The 20194-nt window shown below is 51.2% G+C and overlaps 1 protein-coding gene across 4 annotated transcripts; it reads right to left on the reverse strand.

The window, feature by feature from the left end:
* Positions 1-1930: 1930 nt before the first annotated feature.
* LOC310923745 (class I histocompatibility antigen, F10 alpha chain-like) lies at positions 1931-6837 on the reverse strand. Of its 4 annotated transcripts, none has more exons than XR_014592688.1 (8): positions 6750-6837; positions 4383-4646; positions 3743-4018; positions 3133-3405; positions 2947-3054; positions 2814-2849; positions 2226-2694; positions 1931-2093 (listed from the first exon to the last, which is right to left on the reverse strand). XR_014592688.1 is itself a non-coding variant. In XM_083885671.1 (8 exons), exons 1-7 carry the CDS (start codon positions 6814-6816, stop codon positions 2681-2683), a joined length of 1038 nt encoding a protein of 345 aa, XP_083741797.1. In that variant the 5' UTR covers positions 6817-6837; the 3' UTR covers positions 1931-2321; positions 2662-2680. The 4 variants fall into 4 exon arrangements, 3 of the variants coding, with proteins under 3 accessions (XP_083741797.1, XP_083741796.1, XP_083741795.1); XM_083885671.1 differs by having other exon boundaries at positions 1931-2321; positions 2662-2694; XM_083885670.1 differs by having other exon boundaries at positions 1931-2383; positions 2662-2694.
* Between the last annotated feature and the right edge of the window lie 13357 nt (positions 6838-20194).

A 20194-nucleotide genomic window follows, 5' to 3' on the forward strand; every position in this document is an offset into this window, starting at 1 on the left:
ATTAGAAGGACTGAAGTCAAAACTGGCCTCAGTGCCAGCCTTGAGCTTTCCCTCATTAGAAAAACCCTTTCATCTGTTTGTGACTGTGGAAAGTGGAGCAGCTCATGGAGTTGTGGCTCAGGAGTGGGGAGGAGGGAAGAGACCAACAGCTCATTGATCAAAGGTGTTGGGCCCAGGGAGCCACGGCTGCCCAGAGTGTGTTCAAGCCACAGCAGCTGCTGCAGTTCTGGTAGAAGAGAGCCCCGAGCACTCCTGGGGGTGAACTAATTGTGTGTGCACCTCATGCAGCCCAAATGTGTTAAACCAGAGAGCTGAAAAACGGGTAACAGAGTCTGGGGTGCTGAAATAGGAAGCAATCCTGATAGACAATGATGGCTTGACATTAGAAGTAAACAAAAGTTTAAATCCAGCTCAATTTTTGTATGGAGAACCAAAAAGTAACCTAACACATAATTGTTTAGAAATTATCCAATACCAAGCTAAAGTATGAGAGGATCTCAAAGAGCAAGCCGTTTCAGAGGGGAAACAATATAAGTGGATGATTCTTTCAGGTGTTTATAAGGAAAAAGGATGTCAGGGTCTGCTTTGGTGGATGGGAAAAACATGCAAACCCTGGAAAAAGGAAAATTACCTTCAAACTTGTCCACTCAAACTTGTAAACTAAAAGCTCTAAAAAGGTCACTGGAATATTTAGCCAGTGGGAAAGGAACCATATATACTGATTCAAGGTATGCTTTTGGGGTAGAACACACCTTTGGAAAAATTTGGTATGAAAGAGAATTACTTAATTCAAAGGGAAAGGAATTATTGATACATGAAGGACTCACTCTAGAGGTTTCAGAGGCATTAAAACTGCCTGAGGAGATTGCTGTAGTGCAAATTAATGGACATCAAAAGGGAATGACCTCGGAAATAAGGGGAAATAATTTGGCAGATCAAGAAGATAAAGATGCAGCAGAGAATGGGATCCAAAGGGTTGTGTTAATTTTGACCTCAAATAAGGAAGAATTAGAAACTCCAAAGTTCAGTGAAACAGAAGAAAAGGAATTAAGTAAAACAGGAGGAAAGCCAGATGAATCTGGGAAATGGAAACTTCCTGACAGGAGACAGTTACTTAACAAGCTGCTCACTAGGAAAATATTAGAAAACATGCATCAAAAATCTCATTGGGGTACCCAAGCTTTGTGTGATCACTTTCTAAGGAATTATGGGTGCATTGGGATTTTTGGATTGGCAAAACAAGTAACTGAAAGATGTATAATCTGCCAAAAGGTAAATAAAAAGGTAACGAGGAAAACAACATTAGGAGGTGGGGAGTTAGCTCTCCAACCATTTCAAAGTATCCAAATAGATTTTACTGACCTTCCCCAAGTACAGAGGAGGAAGTTTTTATTAGTGATAACAGACCACCTGACTCATTGGGTGGAGGCTGTTCCCATTGCCAGAGCCACAGCCAATGTGGGATGTAAAACCCTTTTGGAACAAATTATTCCCAGGGATGGAATAGTTAATAGGATAGACTTGGACAGAGGAACACATTTCATGTCAAAAGTCTTACAGCAAATAACTCAAGGCTTGGGGATAAAATGGGAATTACACACCCCATGGCACCCACAGAGTTCAGGCTGGGTCGAGGCAATGAACCAAACTTTAAAGAGAACTTTTAACTAAATTAATCATTGAAACCCAAATGTCGTGGGTAAAATGCCAACCTTTGGCTTTATTGAGGGTTCAAACCCAACCCAGGTCAGACCTGGGAGTGTCACCTCATGAGATGATGTTTGGGTTACCCTTTCTGACCACCCAACATGACACAGCCACCTCTGACCTCGGGGAAATGGGTGTTAAGAAATATGTCAACACAATTGCAAAAACCCTTGAGAATTTACAGTTAAAAGGGATAATCCCACAAACCACACCTTTAGACTTTAAAATCCACAACATCCATCCAGGGGAGTGTGTACTGGTGAAAACATGGAAAGAACAATCTTTAACTCCAGGATGGGAAGGTCCTTTCCAGGCATTGCTGAGCCTGAGGCTGTGACCCGGAGCAGGGAACGAGGGGGGATCCAGCCAGCAGCACCAAAGGACCCCTGGAGGAACCGAAGGAATGGACTGTAACATCCAAACAGGGGACACCAAATTGACTCTTCAATGGGGACTGGGGGGTGATGAACTGGGAGGACCCGAATGATCCAAGGGAGGTACAAAGAATCAAACCTAACTGGGAAATAAGGCCAAGCTTCTATCAGTGGTTTCAAGTGCAGCCTGGACAAGTTCTGAGACACCTCTGACACCCTCCTTGGGGAGGAATACTTCCACTTCAAACAAAAAGAGGATTAAGACTGTTTTGGTCAGAGCATTCTCATATTTTGGCCTTAGTCTGTGACATACAAAGAAAAAGAGGAATTAAAACCTCCATCAGAGTCATACCATATACCCTGTCTGATTCATCACAGTAACAGATATGCTAGCTGGGTTAAATGTAAATGTTTAAATTATAAAAATTTACCCATTCCAGACTCCAGCCCTGATCCCACTCTACAATTCCATCTGATCCTGCTCTGGATCCCTGCTCTGATCCAGAATCCCTCCCTGATCCCAGTCCATCCATCCTGCCCCAGTCTCCCTCTGGAATCCCACCCTGATCCCACTCCACACCTGCAGTCAAGCCGTTGGCTCACACATCTCTTCCTGCAGAAAGAGAAGATCCATGAGGTTCCAGTACAGATCACACACCAGGATTAACCCCAGGATCCATCCTGGGATCTGCACAGAGGGGATCCAGAGCTGGATCCACCACTGGGACTCACCGGCTGCCATGTTGTATCCATCCCTGTCCCTCCTCCCTGTGGAAAAACAGTGGGATCAGCGTCAGTGGCACAGGATTCCTGAACGGTGCCGGGTGGATCCGTGCCCCTTCCCGACCCCCATCCCGTGTGTTACCGGATTGGAGCTTCCAGACAATGAATCCAATGAGGACAGTGAGGATGAGGATGGCAGCGATGACGGACACAGCGACCACCACAATGAGATTCCCGCCAGATGTCGGCTCTGGGAAATGCGGGATGGTGAGGAGGGGAAGGAGAATCCCCATCTGGGAATTCCCAATTCCCACATTGCCAGCCTCACCCCAAGCGAAGATCCCGGGCTCCAGCATTCCGGGATGCTCCACCCGGCATCGGTACTGCTCCCACTCCTCCGGCAGCGCCTCGATCCTGGCCCAGGTGTGGAAGGTGCCGTCGCTGTTGGGAACGATCCCGCCCCACTCCGTCTCCTGATCCCACATTTCATCCCCCTTCAGCCAGTTGACTGCGATGGTCTTGGGGTAGAATCCGTAGGCGTGGCAGGACAAGATCAGCGTCCCGTGTTCCTCTTTTCCGGACACATGGACATCAGGGGGCTCTGGAATGGGATAACGGTGAGGTGCATCCATGGAATTCAAAGGGAATGGGATGGGGGTGAGATCTGCCCATGGAATTCAAAGGGAATGGGATGGGGATGAGATGTGTCCATGGAATTCAAAGGGAATGGGATGGGGGTGAGATGTGTCCATGGAATTCCATGGGAATGGGATGGGGATGAGATGTGTCCATGGAATTCAAAGGGAATGGGATGGGGGTGAGATGTGTCCATGGAACGCCTACTGGAATGGGATGAGAGTGAGATCTGCCCATGGAATTCCCACAGGAATTATTGTGTTCTCCAATCCTCCATTCCCAAATCCCAAATTCCCACCCACCTTTGCGCTCCAGCTCCTCCTGCCCATATCTGACATATTTCCGGAGCCATTCCGGGCAGACGTGCTTCAGGTAGTTTGTCCAATACTCAGCCGCAATCCCCACATGTTCCCAGCGCCTCCTGGTGATCTCAGCAGCGCTGTCGGCTGCCACGAATCTCCTGGATCCCAGATCAAAGGAGATGAAATCCCGCCCGTTGTAGCCATCCTGGAAAGATCCATGGACACTCCCGTCAGACAGGAGGTCACAGCCATAAAGCCGCAGCAGTGTGTGGAGACCTGGGGGGATTGTACCCACAGAGACCCATGGAATTGTGTCCCAGCCCCACAGAGCCCCATTCCAGCCCTATGGAACTCCAGAGTCTGGTGGAGACCCACAGAGCCTCATCCCAGCCCCTTGGACCCCCATGGATGCATATCCCAACGCCATGGGATGGAACCCCAGGGATCCCAACCTGGCCCAACAGATCCCATCCCAGCCCATGAATCCATGTCCCAAGCCCATGGACCAAAAGAAATCCCATACCATCCTAATAGATTCCCATCTCAGCTCCTTGAAGCCCTGTGAACCCACATCTGAGAACTATAGATCCCATTCCAGCCCCACAGATCCCATCCCAGCCCCACAGATCCCCCCACGCACCCCTGCTCTGCTTGTACTCGTCCTGCAGTTTCTCCAGGTTCCAGGCAGCCACGTGGTGGCTCCTCTCCATGATCTGGGTCTGGCTATCCCAATATCCCGGCTCGGCTCTGTCCTTCATCCACTGTGTCAGTGGCTCCGCCCGGCCCCGCTCACTGTCGTAGCGCACAAAGGGGATCCCATCCACAAACCCAGTGGACATGAACTGGGGGACCCCCGGGCTGGGCTCTGACACTGCCACAGCCAGGTAACGCAGGGAGTGGAGAACTGGGGGGACACAGATATTTGGGGGGTTGAGAGGTCATGGATCGTTGGGAAAGATGGAACAGGAAGGAGTTATGGATATGATTGTATGGTAAGAAATACTGCAGATGTAAAACTTGCGAGTGAAATAGAAATGAAAGCCAGCTTTGACATGTAGGCATGGGAGGCAGGAAAACGGGGATTAGCTGGAGATGGGTTGAAGGACAGGAAAACAAAAGGACTCAGGAATGCAGCCTTTCCACCTGCCAAGGCATCAGGGAGAAAACAGATAAGAAAAATAGTCATTAGAGTTTAGAATATAAAATGACATGGTAATATAGTAGTTCTCAAAGGCTGCATGCAAAGTTTGTAGGTTTTGTATCTTGCGCCGGTTGGTCACTGTGAATTAGAATATTCAACACAAAAATAGAGATAATGGATTGTAACAAGGTCCTCTCTCTCTTGCTTCTGCTTTTTCCCCCCATGCTGTCTTGCCCTCTCTTGGTCTTGCTTTTCCCCCCACGCTTTTTCCGCCCTCTTTTCCCCTACTCTCTTGCTTGCTCTCTTCCCCCGCTTCTACCCCTGAGCTCTCTTCTACCCTCTCTCTCCCCTCTCTCTCTCGGGGCTTCCCTCCAGCCCAGGCTGGTGGCTGAAGGCAAAGCCCTCTTTACCCACCACCCTTGTAATAAAGCCACGTGTTTCTAGAATATCTCAGCTCTGCAGAGCTCCTTGTCCCTGCCGTCCATGGATGCTACTACAATGGATCAATGAAAGGGGAAATGGGGAGAGCTGGGAAGGGGTTTGGGGATCCCAGGGCCAAGGAAAGGGTTTGCAGGGCTGGGAGAGGTGGGATGGACAGGAAAGGGCGTGTAGGGAGGTCCCAGTGTCCAGGAATGGGGGCTCAGGAGTTCCAGGGTTATGGAAGGAGAAGGGAGAGGTGCAGGTGCAGAAATTTTTCCATGGATGGCAGGGACAAGGAACTTTGCAGACCTGAGATGTTCTAGAAACACGTGGCTTTATTATTACAAGGGTCGTGGGTAAAGCGGGCTCTGCTTCCAGCCACCAGCCTGGGCTGGAGCAAAGCTCTAAAGAGAGAATGGGGAGAGAGAGATAGAAGAGAGCTAAGGGGTAAAAACGGGGCAGGAGCAGGGGAAAAATGTGGGGAGAAAGCAGGAGAAAGGGTGGTGAGAGAGAGGAGAGGGGATTGGCCAAGAGAGATAAGGGAAGAAGGGTGAGAGGGCCAGAGGAGAGAGGTAAGGGCAAAAGGTAGGAGAGCCAGGACAAGAGAGGGGAGAAGAGAGGAGAAGAGAGCAATCCTCTTGTTACAATACATTATATGTTTTTTTCTGTTGAATATTCTAATTCACATTGACCAACCGGCGTGAGATACAAAACCTACAAACTTTGCATGCAGCCTATAAGAAATACTACATTACCATGTCATTTTATATTCTAAACTCTATAGACTTCTTTCTTATGCACTTGTTCCCTTGTTTTCCTGTCTTCAGCTCATCACTGTCTTCCTGCCTGCCGTGCTCACATCTCGAAACTGGCTTTCATTCCTATTTCACTCAGGTTTTACATCTACAGTATTTCTTACCATGCAGTCATATTCATAAGTCCTTCCTGTCCCATCTTTCCCAACATGCAGGGACTGGGAGAGGTGGCATGGGGGTTCCAAGGGATCCCCAGTCCCAGGAAAGGGGGTCCAGGAGTCCCCAGTGCCAAGAAAAGAGGAGTCAAAAGGTGGGAACAACCGAGAATAGGAGGGTCGGGGGTCCATGATGCAGAGGAAAGGGGGGACTGAGAGCTGAGAAAAGCAGGAATAGGGGTTCAGGGGGATCTCAGACTAAAGGAAAAGGAGCATCTAGGGATTTGGGCAGCCAGGAAGGATGGGAAACGAGGTGCAGAGAAGGATTGGTGCAGGAAAAGGGGGGGCAGGGGGATCCCAGTCCCGGATAAGGGGGCACAGGGGGGTCCCGGTGCTGGGGAAGGGGATGGAGGGGGGTCACAGGACCCAAAATGGGGCTCAAGGGGGTTCCCGTGCCCGGAAATGGAAGATCAGAGACGTCTCGGTGCCCGTGAATTGCCGTTAAGGGTGGTCCCGGTTTTGGGGTTCCCACTCACCTCTCGTGGCGCCCCCAGGGTCCCCCAGGAGCCCCAAGAGCGCCCCCAGACCCAGCGCTGGAGCCATCGCGCTGCTCCGCTGCGGCCCCGCCCCCAGAGCCGCCTCCGGCCCCGCCATTGGCGCCGCTATTTCGTGCTCGCCAATGGTGATTCGCTCTATTAGTGACGTCACCGGTCGCTGGGCAGATCCCGGTCTCGCAGGTTGGGCGCAGAAGTGGCGGGACCGAGGCGGGACAATCCCAGAGAGGAGCGCACGGGGCAATCCCAGAGAATTCGTCTGGATCCCTCTGGATCCCCGCTGGACCCCCCCGGAACCCTCTGAGAAACACCTGGGACCCCTCTTAAAAGCGCCGGGAGTGGCGAACTGGGGGGGACACGGAAATCTGGGAGATCTGGGGGTACCAAGGTGAAGGAAAAGGGCGGGTCTGGGGTCCGGGAAGGGCGGGATGCCCGGGAAGGGCTGCAGGGGGTCCCGGTGCCGGGTAAGTGGGAGCAGGGGGATCTATTTTGGTCAATTTTGTGTCCATTTTGGTCCATCTTGGGGCAATTTTGAGTCCATCCTGGATCTATCTTGGGTCCACCCTGGGTGCATTTTGGTCCATCTTAGGACAGTTTTAGGTCCATCCTGGGGCCATTTTGGGGCCACTGTGGGCCCATCTTGGGTTCATTCTGGTTCCATTTTGGGTCCATTTGGGTTCATCCTGCATCCCCTTTGGATTCATGTGGGTCCATTTTGTGGACCCACAAACCATTTGTGGGTTTATTTTGGGTCCATTCTGGGTTCATTTTGGGTTCATTTTGGATCTGTCTTGGGTCAGTCCTGGTTCCATTTTGGATCCATCTTGGGTCCATCCTGCATCCATTTTGGGTGCATTCTGGGTCCATCCTGGGTGCATTCTGGGTCCATTTTGGACCCTTTCCAGGCCCAAGTTAATTGAAATCTCAGTGCATTTTGGGTCCATCTTGGGGCCATCTTGGGTCCATTTTGGGTCCATCCCTCGGTCCGTCCTGTGTCCATCTTGAGTCCATTTTGGACCAGATTGAATCCATTGGGTTCATCCCAGGTCCATTTTGGTCCAAATTTTTTGCATCTTGTGTCCATCCTGGATCCATTCTGGGTCCATTTTGGTTCCATTTTGGTCCAGTTTGGGTTCATCTTGGGTCAGTCCTGGGTCCATTTAGGTCCATTCGGCTCCATCTTGGTCCCACTTGGGTCCATCCTGAGTCCATTTTGGGTCCATTCTGGGTCCAGCTTGGGTCCATTTTGGTCCATCCTGAATCCATTTTGCATCCATCCTGTGTCCGTTTTGGGTCCATGCAGGGTCCATTTTGGGTTCATTTCGGTCCATCCTCGATCCATTTTTGTCTGTTTTGGGTCCGTTTTTGGTTCATTCTGGGGCCATCCTGAGTCCATTTTGGGTCAAATTTATGTCCTTTTTGGGTCCCTCCTGGATATATTTTGGATCCATTTTGGGTCCATTTCAGGTTGATTTTTGGTCTATCCTGGGTCCATTTTGGATCCATTTAGGTCTCTCTTGGGTCCATTTTGCATCTATTTTGGGTCTATCCTCATTCCATTTTGGATCCTTTTTGATCATTTTAGGTCTTATTCAGTTCATCGTGGGTTCATCCTGGGTTCACCCTGAGTCCATTTTGGGTCCATCCTTGGTCCATCTTGGCTCAGTCATGGATTCATCTTGGGTCCATTTTGCGTCCATCTGGGAACAGTTTTGGTTCCATCCTGGATCCATCTTGGGTCAATCATGAGTCCATTTGGGGTCCACCCTGGATCCATTTTGGGTGTGTCCTGGGTCCATCTTGGGTCAATCATAGGTCCATTTTGGGTCCATCTAGAGATAATTTTGAGTCCATTTTGTGTCCATTTTGGGTCCCTCCTGGGTTAATTTTGTGTCCATTTTGGTCCATCTTGGGTCCATTTTGCGACCATCCTGGGTCCATTTTGGTCCATTTCAGGTCCTTTTTGGTCCATCTTGGCACAATTTTGGGTCCCTCCTGGGTCCATTTTGAGTCCATTTTGGGTGTGTCCTGGGTCCATCTTGGGTTGATCTTTGGGCTATGCTGGACCCATCCTGGGTCCATTTTGTGTCTCTCCTGGTTACATTTTGGGTCTATTTTGGGTCCAATTTGCATCCATTTTCAGTCCCTCCTGGATACATTTTCCTCCATTTTGGGTCCATCCTGGGTCTATCTTGGGTCTAGTTTTGGTCCATCCTGAGTTCATTTTGGGTCCGGCCTTGTTCCATTTTGGATCCATTTTGGTCAAGTTTGGGTCCATTTTAGGTTTGTTTCAGTTCTTCCTGGGTCCATCCTGAGTCCATTTTGAGTCCATCCTGGGTGCATCGTGGGTCCATTTTCATCCAATTTAGGTTTATCTTGGGTCCATGCCGGGTCCATGTTGTGTCCATGCTGGGTTCATTTTGGTCCATCTTGGATCCATTTGGGGTCCATTTTTGGTCAATCCTGGTTCATTCTGGATCCATTTTGGGCCCATTTTGGTCCATTTTGGGTTCATTTTGGATCCATCCTGGGTCCCTTTTAGGTCTACCCTGGGTCCATTGTGGGTCCATCTTGAGTTCATTTTGGGTCTACGTTACATCCATTTGGGATGTGTCCTGGGTCCGTCTTGTGTCCGTTTTGCATCCATCTTGAGTCTATTTTTCGTCCATCCTGGGTTCATTTTGGGTCCAATCTGGGTCCATCTTGAGTCCATTTTGGTCCATCCTGAATCCATTTTGCATCCAACCTTGTTCTATTTTGGATCCATTTTGGTCAAGTTTGGGTCCATTTTACGTCTGTTTTGGTTCATCTTGGGTGCATCCTGGGTCCATTTTGGGTCCATCCTGGCTCCATCCTGGGTGTATCTTGTGTCAATCCTGGGTCCATCTTGGGTCCATTTTGGGTCCATTTTGGGCCATGCAGGGTCCATTTTGTGACCGTCTTGGGTTAATTTTGTGTCCATTTTGGGTTTGTTTGGTTCCATCTTGGGTCCATAATGGTTCTATCTTGGGTCCATCTAGGAACAATTCTAGGTCTATCCTGGGTCCATTTTGGGTCCATCTTGGCACAATTTTGGGTCCATCTTGGGTCCATTCTTGGTCCATTTTTTGTCCATTCTGGGTCCATTTTGGGTCCATCAAGGGACTATTTTAGGTGTATCTTGAATTAATTTTGGGTCCATCCTGGCTCCATTTTGGGTGTGCCCTTGGTCCATCCTCGGTCCATCTTGAATCCATTTTGGGTCCATCCTGGGTCCCTTTTGAGGCAAATTTGGGTCCATTTGGGTCAATTTTGCATCCATTTTGGTTCATTTTGGATCTATTTTGGGATCATCCTGGGTCCATTTTAAGTCTGTTTAGATTTGTCCTCGTTGCATCCTGGATCCATTTTGCATCCATCGTGGGTCCATTTTGGTCCAATTTAGGTTGATCTTGGGTCCATCCTAGTTCCTTTTTGAGTCCAATTTGGTCCATCCTGGATCCATGTTGGATCCATTTTTGGTTCATTTTGGGTCCACCCTGGGTCCATGCTTAGTCCATTTTGCTTCCATTTTGGGATCATCCTGGGTCCATTTTGGGATTGTCCTGGGTCCATTTTGTGTCGATTTTGCGTCCATTCTCGGGTTTAATCTGGTTGTTTCTCACCCGAGATTCCAAGGCTGGCTGGTGGTTCGTGTGGGCACGAAGGGAGTGATTTTCCCTCTTGACCCCTGAAGGATTTCGGGTCTGCTGTCTGACTCTGTCTCTGTGTTCTGTGCTGAGCTCGGTGCTCGGTGTTCGGCACGAGAATGATGAGGAGTCTCAAGGTCTTGGTTTTCTGGTTTCTCGCGTTGTTTATTAGTTCTTATCTTACAATTCTCTGTGTCCGGCCAAGGTGTTCTCAGCAGCCTGGACACGAGGTGACTCCCCCTGTGATGGGAGGTCACTGCCTCTTATACAGATCACTCCGTACCCATTGTTTACAGTTCTGTGCCAATGTCTATCACCTGTACTAACAGGGTCATATTTACTCTGATCCAATCCACTGAAACTACTTTGTGCCCACGTCACTGCAGACAATGGATGCCAAGGGAGAAGAAGAAGAACCCAGGGCACTGCCCTAAAATCACCATCTTGTCCCTTTGCATCTACATTCTAAAAACCCAAAACTACAAAATCTTCTGCACAATGATAACTACACTACTCTCAGTAACACCTTTGTGACTTGCAATTCTTCTCTCTGTTGGATGTTTTTCTCATGGACGAAAATCAAAGCCTGTGTCTTCCTGGGCTCTGTGCCAGGCAAACCCCCCTGCACAGACCCCAGACCCTCATTTTCGGGTCCCAGGCCTCTCTACCAAGGTCTGTGACTTCCCAGGGCACCCAGAGGGATGCCCTGGACTCCAACATCTCCCCCCTTTGTTTTCACAAAAAACACCTCTTTGGCTGCTTTGCCGTATGCATTAAAGCAAACACGACTTGATCATGAGAAGAATTACAAGTCTCGATAAAATACATACAATTGTTTTCAAATTTTTCTTCCACAACAGTGAAAGACTGAAGAAATCAAACGTGTCATTCATCCATGATCCAGTTTCTTCTCCGAGTTTGTTCACTCCATTTCCCAACCTCTCTGTGCTCTCGTGAATTGATTCTGAACCATCTGACAAATTCATGCAATACAGAATGAAAAGAAAACCCAAGCCATAACTCCTTGCACGCAGAATGAAAGATGTCTGCAGTCTTGACACTGGTTCACATTGGCCTGCTTTCCTCTCCACTCTTGAAGCCGTCAGAGCTTCCTCGCCTGACATGATTTCCACACTCTTTGCAGAAATTCACTTGTGTTCTGTATCTGCAGAAACAAAAGCTACTTCTTTGCCATAGGTCAGTTAAAACTGTACTTTGATGGAAAATGCACAACTCTTGTTCAAGCCTGAAATCCATCAGGAAAAGTTTCACATGCAACATCTGTGCTTGTTGATGGACACATCTCTCCTCTAGTTAAAGTCAAGGTGTGGCCAAAACCCTGGCCTTACCTAGAGTAATATCCTTTAATACATTTTTGGAACAAAGCTCTTAACAACAACAATTATGAAATGCTTAAACAACTAAAGAACATAAAGAAGAATTTTGAAATGTATCATGATACAATTCACAGTACTTATTACTTAAAACTTATTATCTTAAACTTATCTTATTTTACCAACTTATCTTACTTATTACCTTATTATTTTAACTTATTTATTATCTTAACTTTAACTTACTTAACTTAAAACTTAACTTATTCTCTTAAAACTTATTCTCTTAACTTATTTATCTTATCTATCTTATAACTTAATATACTTAACTTATTTAACTTATCTTACCATAAAATACATTTAAAACCTACATAAAATAAAACTTTAAATTTATAGAATATAAATCTATCACTTAAACTTTATCAATCCTTATCTTAAATTCAACTTTACTTACTTAACAAATCTTAAACTTAAAACCACATAGAAATCCCTTCTAATGTCAATACAATACTAAAACACAAATCAACTTGGATCCAAATACATCAACACTATAATCAAAAATCCTTTTCCATGTCATGACAATAAGTCTTTTGCTTCTGATCATGAGCTGCTTTGCAAACATCCAATGATTTCCGGATCTCTGCTTCTGAATTCAGAAAACCTGTAACTTTAATTGATTTATTATTATTTTACCTGAATGCAGCCCCTCCTAAACCCGAGGGTTTCTGTCATCTCAGGCGTCCCTCCCTCTCCTGGATGAGGAGTGGAGACCTTAAAACTCTTGTGCAGCACATGATCCCTGTGCAGCCCTGCCTAAGAAAAGCCCTCCCTCTCCTGGATGAGGAGTGGAGAACTTAAAACTCCAAGAAAAGGGTAAAGCCAGCATGTAGCCGAAGGATAAATGAAGAAAGGATGTGTGCAGTGGATTCAAGGGAAACTTGGCCACCTTTTGCTGAAAGGAAAACTTGAGGGAACTGGACTGACAATGTCAAAGTGCCGCTTGTGGGCGGGGTCAGGCTCGCAGCGCTCGCTCTGAGGGGGGGGCGCCTTGGAGAAACTCTCCGCCCTGGCCACGCCTCCTCCCTGCTTGCTCTGCCTTTGCCTGCCCCGGTCCTGCCTGCGCTGGCACCGCCTGCCTCGGCACTGCCTGTGCCGCCCCGGCGCTGCCCGCGTCTCGCTCTCTGTCGGGGTTTGTCCCGCCTGGAGCGATCCCACTGCTCCAGCTGCATCCCACTCGCTCTCTGCCTGCCGCAAGGCCTTCTGGGATTTGTAGTTTCCCGCTTTGCACTTGCGCCGTCCATATTGGCTCTGCCACTGCGCATGCACCAACCGCAAGGCTTTCTGGGGTTTGTAGTTTCCAGCTCGGTGCTCTCTCTGCCTGTCCCGGCTCCTGTCCGGGACACAGGCCCTGCTCCGCCCGCGCCGCCCCCGCGCTGTCCCGACACGGGGCACTCCCCGGCCGCCCCCATCGCGATCGCTTTCGCGCGCACACGCCGCAGTGTTATCTCTCACCACTGACGCGATCTGGGCTTGTTTTCCCTGTTTTCCCGGTGTCTCCTCCACTCCCCCTTCCCCCCTCTCTCTGTCTGTCCCTGGGCTGAAGGGGAAAGGGCAGTGGAAAACTTTCAGGCTGTGTCTGAACGCGCTGTGTCTGAGGGGGGCTGAAAAGCTCCTGGATGCACTTGGTCTCACTTCTCCCTCCCCCACTGCTGCGGCAAGTGTCCCGTGCTCACGGAACACGCCTCCAAAACAAGCATGTCCTTATCTCGGGATGGATTAGAAGTTTTGACTTTCCCGAGACGAATTTCCGGGACTGAATTCCTGAGGACTGTGGCAAACCCAGGGAAAGTTGTTGGCTTTTCTGTGCTAAACTCAAGGAGACCTGCTGACTCTCCTGTCTCGAGGGTTTTTTTACCTCCCTGCGGTAATCCTGAGGGTGCTGGTATCTCCCCTTTCCTATTAAATCCCAGGGGAGGCTGATGGCTCTCCCCTTCCCCACCTCCTGTAAGAGGTGTGTGAGACCCGTCTGCTGATAACAGACAGGACCTGCCTGGCTGCCGGCCAGCAAAAGAACCCGCTGCTGCTGCTGGCCACAGACAAACCCGGTGCTGGCTGCAGGCCAGCGGGTGAGGTGTTTCTTTCCTCCCTCCCCGCTACACTGCTGCTGCACGGAGAAGGTTTTTCCCTTAAGAGTTCCCTCCTCCCGTGTTCTAAATTCAGCTGTCTTACCAAAATCGAAGAATGCAGTGCAGGTGTTCTCAAATTCAGTTCGGAGGTTTCCTGATCACCGACCTGCAGATTTCAGGAGACGAGTCCTGGGCCCTTGGAACTCGTCCGTCCGAGGTGAATTTGCAATCAGCTGCCATCTCTGGTTAGAGATTTCTTCCCCTGTCTTCTCAGCTTGTCTTCCTTCCTTCAGAGGTCTTGCTGTGTCCACTGGAAAGCACCGATTCTGCCCACACCTGTGCCCACCCAGGGACGCCAAATCTCGGGTTTTAGTCGGTTGTTTCTCACCCGAGATTCCAAGGCTGGCTGGTGGTTCGTGTGGGCACAAAGGGAGTGATTTTCCCTCTTGACCCCTGAAGGATTTCGGGTCTGCTGTCTGACTCTGTGTCTCTGTGTTCTGTGCTGAGCTCGGTGCTCGGTGTTCGGCGCGAGAATGATGAGGAGTCTCAAGGTCTTGGTTTTCTGATTTCTCGCGTTGTTTATTAGTTCTTATCTTACAATTCTGTGAGCCCGGCCAAGGTGTTCTCAGCAGCCTGGACACGAGGTGACTCCCCCTATGATGGGAGGTCACTGCCTCTTATACAGATCACTACGTACCCATTGTTTACAATTCTGTGCCAATGTCTATCACCTGCACTAACAGGGTCATGTCTACTCTGATCCAATCCACTGAAACTACTTTGTGCCCATGTCACTGCAGACAATGGATGCCAAGGGAGAAGAAGAACCCAGGGCACCGCCCTAAAATCACCATCTTGTCCCTTTGCATCTACATTCTAAAAACCCAAAACTACAAAATCTTCTGCACAGTGATAACTACACTACTCTCTGTAACACATTTGTGACTTGCAATTCTTCTCTCTGTTGGATGTTTTTCTCATGGACCAAAATCAAAGCCTGTGTCTTCCTGGGCTCTGTGCCAGGCAAACCCCCCTGCACAGACCCCAGACCCTCTTTTTATTGGGTCCCAGGCCTCTCTACCGAGGTCTGTGACTTCCCAGGGCGCCCAGAGGGATGCCCTGGACTCCAACAAGGACCTGTCCCCCAGGTCCAGAAGCTTCGATGGGAGATCTCTGGGGACTGGCTGGGTTGCAAGCTTTCCCCTCCTACCTCCTCTTCATTGATTGATGCCAATGCATGTTATGTCAGCAGACACTCCCCAGTTATACCCCACTGGTTGTATGTCTACCCACCCTGAGTTCCACCCACTGTATAAAACCCTCTCCCCCTTGAGATTCAGAGTCTCTCTGAGGCACTGGTCTTCGGGTGAGGGCTCCCTCCCTCCTGCCCAATAAACCTAAGTTCTAGTTAAGCCTTTGAGGGTCCCGTCTTTCTTCCTCTACCATCGCAACATGGCAGGGCTGGTGGGCAGCCAAGATCCCACTGACTATAGATCCTGTGGGGGCGTGTCGGGGCTGGCCGAGCGTTGGAGGACACGCAGCGCCGCAAGACTGCGGTAGACAGGGACGAGTGAAAGGAAGATATCGCGCTGTACGGTAAGACAGGGCTACCCTTCCCCCATAAGTGTTGCTGTCTGTTACAGTATGTCAGCCAATAGTTAGGCCAGTTCCATAAGCAGAAGGAAGTGACGACACAAACACAGGTTATATATTGCCATGTAACTCGTGAATAAACGCCATTTGCCATCCACCATATTGGTGTCTGTGAGCTCTTGGCCCGAGTGACCTGAGGTGGTCGCCGTGCCGTTCCCAAACCAGGTCGCCACGCCTTGGAGGAGGCAACAGACCCCTCGGTGCTGCTCCAACCAGCCCTCGGTTCTGCTCTTTTAGTGTTGGGGAGCGGCCACTGCCAGTGCGGTTTCTGTTATTTTTTATTCTATTCTCTACTGCTGCTGCTTCTCGCCACTCTCGGTGCAGTTCTTCCATGACACGGGCGGCGCTGAACCCTCGGTGCGGTTCTTTTCTTGTATTTTATTCTATTCTCCATGTTCAATTCTATTCACACCTTGCACCCGCCTCGGCGCTGCCCTTCTGCTCACACCCGGCAGTGCCCATCCCACAGAGCGGCTCTTTAGTGACACCGGGCATAGGGGACCCCCCGGTGTAGTTTTTTATTCTATTTTACTCTATTCTCTGTATTTTATTGTGTTCACCCCCTGCCTGTGCTTCGGTGCAGCTGCTTCAGACACGAGCGGGGGAGATGCCCTTGGTGCGGCTCTTTGATTGCATGTGAGTCACTTTTCTCTATTTTAGTCTCTTCTTTCATTCCCACCTCGCCCGTCTCGCCGAGCGACTCCTCCAGGGACCCGGGGCGGCACAAACCCCTCGGGGCGGCTCCAACAGGGCCCCGCCCGCCGCCGCTCCCCGAGGCCTCCCCGCTGCTCCCCGGGGATCGGACACCGCAGGCGGCCCCGGCTCCTTCCTCTTCCTCTTCTTCCTCCGGGCGGGATTGAGCCCCCGCCGCCGCCCGGCTCCTTCTGCCGCTCCTGCCCGGCACGAACCGGCGGTGCCGCTGACGGGGCCGCAGCGCGGCTGCCCCGGGACTGCCCCGCGCCTCAGGGCCGGGCCGAGGAGTGACCGCACGGCTGGGGAGGGACCCCGCTGGACAGGGCAGGGTCTGACCCCATGGACAGATCCCACGCCGGAGCAGGGCAAGGCTTCCTGTCCCTAAAGGGGGAAGCAGCGGCACAAACTGACCGTAACTCCCATCCCTTCTCCCTGCACCGCTGGGCAGAGGAGGGAGGGAACCGGGAATTGTGGTGAATTTTCACATTCGTCGTTACGAAGCCGAGTCACAAGTGGAGCTCCTCCTTCAGCTTCAAACGGGGGAATCCAACTTGGGCTCTGGGATTTCCATAACCTCAAGGTGGTACTTGGTACTGGACACTTTAGTTTAGGCAATATGAGGCCCTTCTGCAGCAATGTCTCTCTGTTTATTGTCTATTTCCCCCCAGCCCTTGTCCCCCTCCCGGAGGTTTGCAGGAGGAGCCGTCCCACAGCCCTTCCTGCCCCGGCACCCGCGGCCGCTCCGGTGCCGTCAGGCCCCGGCTCCACGGGAAACCACAAACCCCTCTGGAAATAAACCCGCTCTGGGGGAAAACCCTGCAGGGGGATTGAATCCCACGGACAGCCAGGGCTGAGACTTGGAGATTCCAAATGCTCCAAGGGGCCGGAGGGAACCGCGCTGGGGCCTCGGGGCCTCCCTGGCGGCACCTCCGAGACCCCCGAGCAGAGCGACCCCTCCCGCCCCCCAAAATCCACAGGTTTGGGTCAGCTGAGGAAAAGAGCTGGAAAAAGGGACTGGAAAGGGGGTGGACCCCGAGGGGACCCTCAGCCATCGCCCCAAAAGGAAGAGTTTTCTGCAGGAAGGCTACAGGAAAATCCTCCAGAAACCTGGAAGAAGCCGGGGATGGGGAGGGGACTCAGAGCCCAATTGGGAAGAAAAGTTTAATTGGGGCAAGGAAACTCAAATTGTGGGGAGAAAATGTGAATGGAGAGGATTTGAATGGGAGGGGATGATTTGAATTGGGAAGAGAAAATGAAGTGGGGGAGGATCCCTCAGCCCTCGGCTGTGCCCTGAAGGTGCTGCCAGAGGTTCCCCTGCTCTGACCCCCCAGGCTGGGGATGTGGAGCTGCCGCTGCACCCCGGGAATGTCTCAGGATAGAAACTCCATTCAAGCTTTTATGGTCCCAGTCACTCCCAATAAGGTCCCAGTTGTCCCCAACATGGTCCCAGCTCCTCCCAGTCATGCCCTGTATGGTTCCTTTCACTCTCAATCCCTCCCAGTAGGAGTCCAGTATGGCCCCAGACACTTCCAGTATGAACCTACTCCCCTCCCAGTCACTCCCTCTAGGATGGCATTTGGCCCCATTGTGGTCCCAGCTGCACCAAGCATGATCCCAGAATGAGTCCAGTCACCCCCAGTATGATCCTAGTCACTCCTAGATCCTCCAAGTATTGTTCCAGTAATTCCAAAAAGTGTGACCTTGTCAGTCCCAGTACGATTCCAGTATGATCCCAGCATGGGCCCAGCTGCTCCCAGTATGATGCCAGCTGCCCCCTGCATTTTTCCAACTGCGCCCTTTCACCACTGCTACGGTTCCAGTCACTCCCAGTATGATTCCAGTTACTCCCAGTATGATCCCAATCATGCCCAGTATATGCCCAACAGCACCAAGTTGCCCTCAGCATGTTCCCAGTAGTCCTCAGTGTGGTCCCAATAAATCCCATATGATCCCTTGTGCCCCAATTCTGGTCCCGCTGGGTCCCAGCCCTGGTATATCCTGGTGTTCCAGTCTGTCCCAGTCCATCCCAGCCTGTCACATTCCGTCCCAGTCCCTTCCCGGCAGCCGCCGCTGTTTCCCGGATCCTGCCCCCCCCCGCCCCCGAAAGCTGCCCCCGCACCCCCCAAGATGCTGACGGGGATCGGGGGCTTCATGTTGGGCTTTGTCTTCCTGGGGCGGAGGCTGGGCCTCTGCCTGTGCAAGAAGGTCAGGGGGGGTCCCGGGGGTCGTGTCCCCCCTCCCCCAGAGCGTGTGTGCCCCCCCGGGGCCCCCCAGCCCAGTGTCACCCCCTTTTCTCTGCCCACAGAGCTCCTGAGCCGCCGGCGGCCGCAGCCCCTCCCCGTGGCCTCGGGCCCGGCTGGGACCCCCCGCTCCGTCCCCGAGATGATTTTGGGGGCCTCGTGTGTCCCCCCAGCCCCGCTGTCACTCTGTCCCTGCCCGGCTGCTCCCAGTGTTCCCAATAAAGCTTTGAAGTTTGCCCTGGTCTCGGGGAGCAGCTGCCCCAGAACCTCCCCCAGGGTCTCCCAGCACAGCCAGAGCCGCTGGGCCTGGGCTCCCCAAAGCCCTCAGCAAGCCCCATGTCCTTCCCAGGAACCCTCAACTCCCTCAAACCCAGCATCCCCCACAGCCCCTAAAAGTTCCCCCCATGGCACCGGCCATGCCCATGTCCCCACATGTCACTGGCCATGTCCCACCCTGTCCTCACCCGTGGCTGTCTCCCCACAATGTTTCCATCCCTGTCATTGTCCCCCACGTCCTCATCTGTACCCGTGTTCCCCCCGTGTCCCCATGAATGACCATGTACCCCCCAAATATCCATGTGTCCCCATGTCACTCTCCATGTCCATGTCCCCCGTCATCCCAACCATGTCTTAGTTCCATGTCTTTATTTTTACCACACTGTTGGATATTTTAAATGAAGAGAAATGAAAAGCAAATGAAGGCCAAAAGAAAAGGATTTCCCTGTCTGGGCCAGCTGAGGATCCACATGCTTAGATGGGAGGGAAGTACCATTTTTGGAGGGGTTTCCACCACAATCTCCAAAATCTTGGTCTTTGCCCCAGATCATCACCATTTGGCTGTGGAAGACACTCTTGGGCAATAGGAAATCAAAATCATGGAATCCCTGAGGTTGGAAAACACCTCCAAGACTATCCAGTATTTATTGATGCCCCCATGTTGGAGTTGAGATGGCCATGAACTCAGAGTGCTTCAACAAAACTTCAGAGGCCTTCAAGTATCAGCAACTTGTTATCTTGAAGTTCTTCATACCTTTTCTATGTAGCAATCCTCCAGGCAGCTCCACACAGCTCAGGCTCTTTTTCTCCTTCTTCTCTCCTTCTTCGGCAGTTCCAGCTCACTGCTTCCTGTCCCTAGAAAAGCCACTTAACCCTGTCTGTCCCTCATGCAGTGGCTCACCTTATCTGTCCCTTGCCCAGCCTCCTGTCCCTTCCTCCTCACAGCACGGCCAGCAGATGCCAACTGACTCTCTACCAACTAACTCACTTTTGTATCACACCCATAGCTGTGAGGGCAAGGCTGTTCTCACTCTTCAGTAATTAACACAGCTGCAATATATAGGGGCAGGATTGCCCTTAGCACTACATCTGTCTCCCCATACCCCCAGAAGACAGAATTGAACACAAAAGATTTTCTGGGGTTGAAAGACAACAAGTCTGCTCCCCCCAAGGAATTCCCAATGTCTGTCTGTGTCCCGATGGATGTTCCTGCCCCTGTGTTCATCCAGGTGCCCACAGGGATTCAGGAACCAGTGCAGCCCCCCCCGAGCCAGGTGTCTTCCCAACACGGATCACCAGGACCACAGATCACCAGGGCTCTGCCCAACGGGGTCACTGGGGATCATCCAACGCCGATCCTCCCATGGGGGATGGAGCTGGAGCAGCGCACGAAGCTCTTCCCGCACTCGGGGCACTCGTAGGGCTTCCCTTATGGTGCCT

The sequence above is a fragment of the Zosterops lateralis genome (assembly GCF_965231275.1).
Source record: "Zosterops lateralis genome assembly, contig: HAP1_HAP1_SCAFFOLD_254, whole genome shotgun sequence".
In the NCBI taxonomy this organism is placed as follows: domain Eukaryota; kingdom Metazoa; phylum Chordata; class Aves; order Passeriformes; family Zosteropidae; genus Zosterops; species Zosterops lateralis.

Excerpts from the sequence above, each read along its gene's own strand:
- LOC310923745 (XM_083885671.1), bottom strand. The coding sequence starts at position 6,816 with ATGGCTCCAGCGCTGGGTCTGGGGGCGCTCTTGGGGCTCCTGGGGGAC. Across the intron at positions 4,647-6,749 it reads CCCTGGGGGCGCCACGAGAG|TTCTCCACTCCCTGCGTTAC; the intron begins GTGAGTGGGAAC and ends GTGTCCCCCCAG. Across the intron at positions 3,055-3,132 it reads GCCCGGGATCTTCGCTTGGG|AGCCGACATCTGGCGGGAAT; the intron begins GTGAGGCTGGCA and ends CGCATTTCCCAG.